Source organism: Mus pahari, chromosome 1 (assembly GCF_900095145.1).
Source record: "Mus pahari chromosome 1, PAHARI_EIJ_v1.1, whole genome shotgun sequence".
Lineage (NCBI taxonomy): Eukaryota > Metazoa > Chordata > Mammalia > Rodentia > Muridae > Mus > Mus pahari.
The window spans coordinates 110451499-110460785 of record NC_034590.1 but is presented as its reverse complement, the minus strand read 5'-3'; the positions used below and the strand labels follow the sequence as shown (position 1 = coordinate 110460785).

At 49.8% G+C, this 9287-nt stretch overlaps 1 protein-coding gene and 1 non-coding gene across 3 annotated transcripts in view; both read left to right on the top strand.

Moving 5' to 3' along the window:
- The window catches only part of Ano9 (anoctamin 9), an 18850-nt gene extending 9646 nt beyond the window's left edge, over window positions 1-9204 (top strand). The window contains exons 5-24 of one of the 2 annotated variants that reach the window (XM_021207312.2): window positions 1301-1347; window positions 1445-1503; window positions 1597-1670; window positions 1887-2021; window positions 2130-2226; window positions 2373-2433; window positions 2547-2629; window positions 2730-2834; window positions 2911-3063; window positions 3143-3179; window positions 3353-3464; window positions 5800-5857; window positions 5946-6043; window positions 6142-6284; window positions 6381-6533; window positions 7296-7443; window positions 7993-8094; window positions 8169-8262; window positions 8386-8498; window positions 8590-9204. In XM_021207312.2, the coding sequence (XP_021062971.1) occupies window positions 1301-1347; window positions 1445-1503; window positions 1597-1670; window positions 1887-2021; window positions 2130-2226; window positions 2373-2433; window positions 2547-2629; window positions 2730-2834; window positions 2911-3063; window positions 3143-3179; window positions 3353-3464; window positions 5800-5857; window positions 5946-6043; window positions 6142-6284; window positions 6381-6533; window positions 7296-7443; window positions 7993-8094; window positions 8169-8262; window positions 8386-8498; window positions 8590-8617 (1900 nt within the window). In that variant the 3' untranslated portion in view covers window positions 8618-9204. Of the gene's footprint in view, window positions 1-1300; window positions 1348-1444; window positions 1504-1596; window positions 1671-1886; window positions 2022-2129; window positions 2227-2372; window positions 2434-2546; window positions 2630-2729; window positions 2835-2910; window positions 3064-3142; window positions 3180-3352; window positions 3465-5799; window positions 5858-5945; window positions 6044-6141; window positions 6285-6380; window positions 6534-7295; window positions 7444-7992; window positions 8095-8168; window positions 8263-8385; window positions 8499-8589 lie in introns of those variants that run through there. The other variant, XR_003844656.1, reaches the window with a different exon arrangement.
- LOC115062782 lies at window positions 4507-4615 on the top strand. Its single transcript, XR_003842712.1, has one exon. It is a non-coding gene; the product is annotated as a U6 spliceosomal RNA (small nuclear RNA).
- Window positions 9205-9287: the final 83 nt, after the last annotated feature.

Sequence of the window (9287 nt, the reverse complement as noted above, 5' to 3'; positions counted from 1 at the left end):
CACCATGTGGTTGCTGGGATTTGAACTCTGGGCCTTTGGAAGAGCAGTCGGGTGCTCTTACCCACTGAGCCATCTCACCAGCCCTCCATTTTGTAATAGTAATATTGAGACTTATTGACATCCTGTGAGAACTCTTTATCACAGTTTTCCTGGAGATCCAGAATCAAAGTCATTAGTCACTGCTTCTGGACTCTGAGGTCTTTATCTTCCACAGAGCCTTCCTCATCAGCCTAGACACTCCTCTCTGGACATCTGGTCCTTGATATCTGACAGGGAGAGCCTCCTATGTCCTCAGTTACCTGCTCCTCCACAAATACTCATACAACCCCATCTGGTCCTTCTGTGTCACTTTCCCAGGTCTAGGAATAGCGTTCTGGGGGCCTGGCTAGTTGACTCTAGCAAAGGATAGACAGGAAACTGGGTATCAGGCAACAGAGTCCTGTGAACACAGAATTTTTTGGTATTAGGGAGGAATGAGGGGAAATCAGAAGAGTAGAGATACTGTCTTCATTAGAGGTTTACCGCTGTGAACAGAGACCATGACCAAGGCAACTCTAATAAGGACATTTAATTGGGGCTGGCTTACAGGTTCAGAAGTTCCATCCATTATCATCAAAGTGGGAGCATGGCAGCATCCAGGCAGAGGAGCTGAGAGGTCCACCTCTTGTTCTGAAGGTTGATAGAAGACTGGCTTCCAGGCAGCTAGGACAAGGGTCTTAAAGCCCACACCCACAGTGACACACCTACTCCAACAAGGCCACACCTCCTAATAGTGCCATTCCCTGAGCCAAGCATATACGTACCTTCAGACACCTTGATGGGGGCAAAACAAGACAGACTTGTGGAGGGATGTCCCTGTGGTCACAAGATGACTATCTCAGGCACTTAAACTAGATCTGACTCTGGCTGCACGAATGCCTGTATGGCCTCAGTCAAGTTACTGTAACCTCTGAGCATCAGTTCCACCTAAGCAGGATGACTCATAGCCATGTAAACAAGTTTGTGCACATCAACACTCAGCATGCGCAGGGAAGTGTGGTCAGAGGCGGGGGCTCTAACCCCTGAATCTGGGAGAGATGTGGAAGCCTGAGTTGAGAACGAGACCCAAATGTGGAGGCCAGGCACATTTGACCTGAGCAGGTTTTCAGGGTGATTTATGGACTCTGGATTCTGGTTGGTTGTGGTGGGGTGCCTCTCCTAGAACAGAGAGGGCCTGGATGTGTAGAGAACAGGGCCTTTAGGAGCAAGGTTCCCTAGGCTATCATGGGGCCATCCTGATCCTTAGATTCTTGGGTTTCAGAATCCGAATTGTGAGCTTTGTCGTGAACAACAAGATAAAACCTGGTGGTGAGCTCAGATGGGCAGGTGGCTGAGGAGGGAGCTGCCTCAGGCTGGATTCCCCCGCCCTCCATTGCTCTCTGACTGAGGCTCCCTGTAACCCTAGACACCTTTGAGGACCTGGTGAAGGATGGGGTTTTTGAGACCATGTTTCTTCTGCACAAGGTGAGGGGCAGACCAGCTCAGGGTGGGCCTGAGGGTGGGGATCTGAGGTAGGAAGCCAAGCTCTCGCTCTCGTTGTCTGTTTCCGGGGCCCAGGGAGAACAAAACCTGAAGAATATATGGGCTCAGTGGAGACACATGTTCAAGCCACAGCCAATTGGTAAAATCAGGTAACACCATACCAAGCAGCTCACAGACACATCTGTGTTCAAAACAGATAACCTGTGGCCCAGCCAATCCAGTCCTGACTGACAGATACGGTCCCCACTTACACTGATGCTAGCAGTACCTTCCCCTCCCCCTCCCCCTTCTCCTCATATGCCCATACCCTACCAGGTACTGAGGCCAATGGGGAGGGTGGCCTTGATGGGGAAGCTTTCCCACAGGGAATACTTTGGCGAAAAGGTGGCTCTGTACTTCACCTGGCTTGGCTGGTACACCTACATGCTGGTGCCTGCTGCTGTGGTGGGCCTCATCGTCTTTCTGAGCGGCTTCGCCCTGTTTGATTCCAGCCAGATCAGGTGGGTTGGGGCCTGAGACCTGCAGTCTCATTGTGGGCCAGGTATGGAGGTGGGAGCCCGGATGGGTTCTGGATCTCAGAGTCGCCAGTCTTGTCTTCACACTCACAGCAAGGAGATCTGTAGTGCCGATGACATCTTCATGTGCCCTCTTGGCGACCACAGTCGCAGATACCAGCGACTCTCAGAGATGTGCACTTTCGCAAAGGTTAGATGCTACTGGAGTCTTCCCTGGGCATAGACAAGAAGTGCGGAAGATAAGGCAGCTGGATGCTCCCGAGAGCCAGGTTCTTCCTTCCCACCAGGGGACACGGTAGGAAACTTAGCATGAAGCCCTTCTGTTCCTCTCCCCAGCTCACTCATCTCTTTGACAACGAGGGCACCGTGCTATTTGCCATCTTCATGGCACTGTGGGGTGAGTTGCTTCTGGGCATCCCTGGAGGACTCTGGGACTCCAACCAACCTGAGCTCTTCAGCTACCCTGGCTCGGCCCAGGTATCCTGTGACATTTCTCTGTGCTCACCGCAGCTACGGTCTTCCTGGAGATCTGGAAGCGAAAGCGTGCCCGTGAGGTCCAGAGCTGGAAACTGTATGAATGGGATGAGGAAGAGGTAAGGCAGGGACAGCAGCATCAAGTCTGCTTGCTTCCAATGTCCCACGTGGCCCATACCTGAATCGTTGTGTCTGAGGTGTGTCTGGTGACCTCCCTAGGAAGAGATGGCCCTTGAGCTCATCAACTCTCCGAAGTATAAGTTGAGCGACCACCATCACTCCTACCTGAGCAGCACCATTATCCTGATCCTGTCCCTGTTCATGGTACTTCCGGGAGCTGTGGTAAGGGCTAGAGACCCAGTTATCCCTACTCCTCACGCCCAACCCCAACCCTTTGCAGATCTGTTTAATGATTGGCCTGGCTCATGCGCTGGTTGTCTACCGTGTGCTGGCTGGCGCCCTCTTCAGCAGCCTCATGGAGCAGCAGGTGACCACCGCTGTGGTGGTGACTGGGGCAGTGGTACATTATATAATCATTGTCATCATGACTAAGGTAAGGATCAGGCAGGGGAGGCCCTGGGGGGCCCCACTGAAGTCCTAGGTGAGTCCCACTTGGTTCCTTCTCCCCTCAGGTCAACAAATGTGTAGCCCTGAAGCTTTGTAAATTTGGTGAGAAGAGGCTAGCCTCTCTGGGAACTGGGAGGACTCTGGGCTGAGAGTTACAGGGCTGTGATCAAACATGGGGTGGGAGCTTCCTGCTCTTCTGGGGCCCCTCACTTGAGAGTGTAGGTCATGCTGTCCCACTGGTCTAAGACATACAAGATGGCCATGTCTCATTCCAGAGGAACCTGGGACCTTCTCAGAGCAAGAGAGAAAGTTCACTGTCAAGTTCTTCATCCTGCAGTTCTTCGCCCACTTCTCCTCTCTCATCTACATTGCCTTCATTCTGGGAAGGTATGCTCCCCAGCCCCAGAAGTCTGCTCTCCACCCAGCCCCCAGCTTCTTCAGGCTCAGCCCTCCTGTCTTGTGTTTCTTGCCTTTAAAAGTGCCCAGACTTGCTGGGCGGTGGTGGCTCATGCCTTTAATCCCAGCNCTCGGGAGGCAGAGGCAGGTGGATATCTGAGTTCGAGGCCAGCCTAGTCTACAAAGTAAGTTCCAGGACAGCCAGGACTACACAGAGAAACCCTGTCTTAAAAAACTAAAAAAAAAAAGTGTCCAGACTTGGGCCTGGAGAGATGGCTGCTCTTCCAAAGGTCCTGAGTTCAATTCTCAGTACCCACATGATGACTGGTGACCATCTAGAAAGGGATTCAATACCCTCTTCTGGTGTGCAGGTGTACACACAGCAGAGCACTCATACATAATAAAATGAATGAATGAATGAATGAATGCAGCAGAGCACTCATATTAAATTAAAATAAATAGACAAACAAATAAATAAATAAACTTTTTAAAAAGTGGCCAGATCTTAGGCAGGCATGGTGGCACACACCTTTAATCCTAACACTGAGCTGACAGAAGCCAGCCTGGTCTACATGTTGAGCTCCAGGAAAGCCAAGACTAAATAGAGAGACTCTGTCTCAAAAAACCTAAATAAGTAAGTAAATATAAATTAAAAAAAAAAAAAAGTGGCCAGATCTTGATGCTGGCGATGTAGCTTGGCTGAAGAGAGTGCATCTTGTATGTGGTGGCCTCTTTTTTTTTTTTTTTTTTTTTTTAAAGATTTATTTATTATTATATCTAAGTACACTGTAGCTGTCTTCAGACACACCAGAAGAGGACATCAGATTTCATTACAGATGGTTGTGAGCCACCATGTGGTTACTGGGATTTGAACTCAGGACCTTCAGAAGAGCAGTCAGTGCTCTTAACCACTGAGCCATCTCTTCAGCCCATGTGGTGACCTCTTGATGTGGTGGCATTCCCTTGTAATTTCAGAACTCAATAATTGGAGTGAGCCTTTGGTCAGCCTAAGACCCTGCATTAAAAAGAAAAAGTTCCCCCTTCAGCAGCACGTGTACTAAAATTGGAACAATACACACAAGATTAGCATGGCCCTTCCATAAGCATGACATGCCTAGAATACTTAGAAACTCAATATAGAACACCCTTTGTGACCCTCAGCCTTAGAAGTAACATGAGCCGGCGTGGTGGGTCCTGTTGTTTGTACGTGTTTACCTACTACTTAGGTAGCTTTGCTATGTCAGCAATCAGACTGATTTTTTTTTTTTAAAGATTTATTTATTTATATGTGTGAGTACACTGTTGCTGTCCTCAGACATACCAGAAGAGGGCATCAAATCCCATTACAGATGGTTGTGAGACACTATGTGGTTGCTGGGAATTGAACTCAGGACCTCTGGAAGAGCAGTCAGTGCTCTTAACCACTGAGCCATCTCTCCAGCCCCAGACTGACCTTTTCCATGGAAACATCCTGGTGGCTCTGTCCAGTGTATCATACTCTCCTCACCTTTTATGGGGTGCTGCAATTCATGAAGAAGCTACATGAATATCCTCTCGCCTTCCCTATTTAAATGAACCATTTTTGGTGCAGTCAATGTACACCTTTTTGTTCTCTTTGAAGAAAATAATTGCTGCTTTATTTACATATGTAAATGTCCTAAGGCATTTAAACATTACCAGTTAGTCACAAACTTCCTACCAACCCTGCCTTCCCCCCACATCTCCCAGCAAGTTCGGAGATACGGAGTCCCTAGACTGTCCTTGGAAGTCATTCCTGGCAATTTGTCCAAGCTCCTAGGAAGACTAGGATGGCCCATTAAGCTGGACCCACAGCATTCAACCACTTATCTAGTCCGAAGTCCCAAAGCCTTCCACATTTCTCCAAAAACAACACAGTCAGGTCTTTTTTTCAGCAGTAGTTCACTGCCTGGTACTATCTTCTGCTTTAGTTACTCTTCTATTGATAAAACAGCGTAACCATGGCAACGTATAACCGGAAGTGCTTAATTTGACCCCTGGTTTCAGAGGATTAGAGTCCATGATGGTGGAGTGAAGGAACAGTTGAGAGCTCACATCTTGATCTACAACCATGAGGCAGAGAGAAGGGGGCGGGGTGAAAAGGAGCCTAATCTCTTTCAACAAAGCCATACCTCCTAATCCTTCCCAAATCTTTCCCCCAACTAAGGACACAGTATTCACATATATGCGCCTACTGGGAGTGGGTAGGCATTCTCATTCAAACCATCACACTGTTACTCTACCTTCCCATGGTCACAAGATCAGGGTGCTGTCCATTTTCCTCACAGGCCTTGATTTTTCTCCCTAGGATCAATGGTCACCCTGGGAAATCCACGCGCCTGGCTGGCCTGTGGAAGCTGGAGGAGGTCAGTCTGTCCTGGGACCTCACTGCCCAGTTCTTGAATTCCCCTCCTCCCTCAAGCCCCATCCCTGACTTTCGTGTTGGTCCCACAGTGCCATCTCAGTGGCTGCATGATGGACCTGTTTATCCAGATGGCCATCATCATGGGCCTGAAGCAAACTCTGAGCAACTGTGTTGAGTACCTGTGCCCGTGAGGACCTCTTTCCATCCCACTCCAGCCTCCCGCAGTGCCCGTCCCCAGTGCCCTGCAGTCTTTCTGTATGTTCCCCACATTCTTGGTGCCCACAGGTTGTTGGCCCATAAATGGCGCTTAATGCGGGCTTCCAAACATGGTCACATGTCCGAAGACCCAGAACTGAAGGAGTGGCAGCGTAACTACTACATGAATCCCATCAACACCTTCAGCCTGTTTGATGAGTTCATGGAGATGAGTGTGTGGCGCTTCGTGGGCTGGGCAGATGGGGTGGGTGTGCAGGGTGAAGAGTGGGTGGCTGTACTGGATACATGGTGACATTTTCACCCTGCAGTGATCCAGTACGGCTTCACCACCATCTTTGTGGCTGCTTTCCCGCTTGCACCCCTGTTGGCGCTCTTCAGCAACCTTGTGGAAATCCGCCTAGATGCCATCAAGATGGTCAGACTACAGCGGCGCCTGGTTCCTCGCAAGGCTAAGGACATAGGTCAGAGCACACACACATTGTACAGTGGAGGAGAGCAGCCAGGGCGCTGGGAAGAGCAACTTCCAATCCCGGGCTTTTCACCAGTCCAGGCCAGGCCACGTTGAAGCAACTTGTAATAATTGCAGCCCCTCCCATTACTCTAGAGATGGTCCTTAGGTTTTCAGATATGGTAACTAAGCCTTGTGGGCTCAACCCCTAGAAAAAGGCAGGCTAGAACTCACCTGACAAGGATCTCCCATGAGCCTCCAGCGTGTGGCTGGAGAGCTTGCAGCCTCCAAGGGGATCTTATGGAAGAGCAGGAGTTTGATCGCATGGGAGAGAAGGTATGGTGGATCAGAGAGCCCAAGGCCTCAGTCATCCTGACTTTCCATAGTGAGAATGACAGACGTCAGGGAAATGGATGGCTTAGATGCTAGATATGAGGAGAAGCATCAGGGAGAGCCTCAGTCCTGAGGCAGGGTTCAGGAATTCCCACTTGGGTGGGGTCCAGGAGATAAACAACCTGTTGAAAAGTTCCAGGAAGAAGGTGAGGATGGGGAAGCCTGAATCCTTTACCAATCAAGTCTGGGAGAAGAGGGTTCAACCATACTACGTCTGCCTTAGCTGGGGATTTCTGAGCACATAACTTAGCTCCCCCATGGCTGCACTGGGGCCATGAACAGAGATAACACGAGGCTCCTTAATCACTCAGGCTCCAAGCTTTTAGGGCAGGAGACTACCAATGATCAGGGCTGGCTGCTTCATTCCACTGCTGTCATTCAGGGACCTGGCTGCAGGTGCTGGAGACCATTGGAGTGCTGGCGGTCATTGCCAACGGAATGGTCATCGCCTTCACCTCTGAGTTCATCCCCAGGGTAGTCTACAAGTACCACTACGGCCCATGCCGAACGAATCAGACCTTCACAGGGGAGTAAGGCACTGAACTGACCCTTCCAGTTAAGCCCTTGGAGCCCAGACCTGGGGTTCTCCTGGGTATAAGTGGGTGCTGCCGGACCTACCGGGGGCTGGCTGTACTGAGGCTGGGACTTGACTCCTTGTACTGTCTACGTGGCTGGATTCTGGGAATAACTGATGAACCCTTGTTGGAAGGGAAGTTGGTGTTGAGCAGGCAGTACCTAAATGCCTCTCTTGCTACGTTTTACATCGCTGTCCTGTTTCTGGCATGGGAAGGCAAAGCAGAAATGTCTAGCTCCCACTGCACCTGAAGACTGGGCTCTTTAGGTCAACCCTAGAAGTATTCTTCCAGCCTGCTAGGGCAGACCGTTGATAGCATCCTGAAGACTCCTCAGCCTCCTTTCACTCTCCCAGGGTGTAGTCTTGTGCTTAGATAGTGGGGACTTTTCTGGTGAAGGAGAATGGAGGAGGCCTAGGGTGGCTTGCCCCCTACTACCCTCTAGGTGCGGGAGACTTCTGAGTAAGGGTCTCAGGCCAAGCAAACACCACACTTTTCTCTCTTTAGCTGCCTCACAAACTATGTCAACCATAGCCTGTCTGTCTTCTACACCAAACACTTCGAGGACCACGGCAGGATGGAAGGCCAAGAAAATGTGACTGTGTGCAGGTTTGGAACCTCTCATCCCCCGTAAATGGCCTCTAAACTCCTGATTCCTGACCTTAGGTATTTCCCTACTCCAGGTACCGGGACTATCGAAATGACCATGACTACAACTTGTCTGAGCAGTTCTGGTTCATTTTGGCAATCCGACTGACCTTTGTTATCCTCTTTGAGGTGGGTAAATTGTGAGTGAGCCCAAGGAGCGGTAGCGCTCTTATTCCTCTTTCCTAGCCCCCACATCCTAAAGATTCTTCCTCGCCACTGACCTTGCTGGGCCGCTCTCCCTATTGCCTGCAGCACTTTGCCCTGTGCATCAAACTCATTGCTGCGTGGTATGTGCCTGATGTGCCCCAGAAAGTGAAGAATGAGGTTCTGCAGGAGAAGTACGAGAGAATTCGCCGCAGAATGGGGTAGCGATGCAGAGGCTCACCTGGCTGGGGCAGGTCTATGCCTGGGGACAGGCCTGGCCTTGGACCCATACCAACCCTATCCTTCCTGTAGCTTCAGTTCCAGGAGCACGGATGTATAGACGACCTGGGGCAGGTGGAGAAATGCCACTTTCCAGGAGCCTGGACTAGGAAGAAGTCCTCACCTCTACAGCTTGCCCCTATTCATAACAATGTGTATGTATGCGTTGAGGGAGGCTGTAAAATGGCCCATGTATATGTAGGATCCTGGATGGTCTACATATATGTTAATACATGAAGGTCATAGAAGGGCCTAGAATATATGTAGGTGTATATAGGCATCCTATGAAGCCCATGTATATATGTTAATCACGGGAGACTTGTATATGTAGGGATCATTGAGATTCCATGTATATTTAGGGTATTTATGAACAGCACAGATGTGTCTGTGGGATTTGCTTTAACTTTCCTATGGTTCAGATTAGTACAGACCTGACTTGAAACTCTTGAATGACTCTAGTACCTATAGAATTGCAGGCTGCTCATAAAACCCCCACGCAGTAAAATTAGCCTAAATTCCACGGACCTCCTGGCTTCTGAGCCTCATACCCTGCTCTGTGGCCTCCTGCTTTGTGGAAAGCCTAGAGACTAACTTCTGGGTCCCCTCCCTCCCAATTAACCTGGATCCTTACAGCCGGCAAAACTTTTTACAAACAAAATAAACCTGTGTGTATTGATTTCTGAGCCTCATCATGTAGATCCAGTTTCTAGAGATTATTTCTGCCCTGGGCT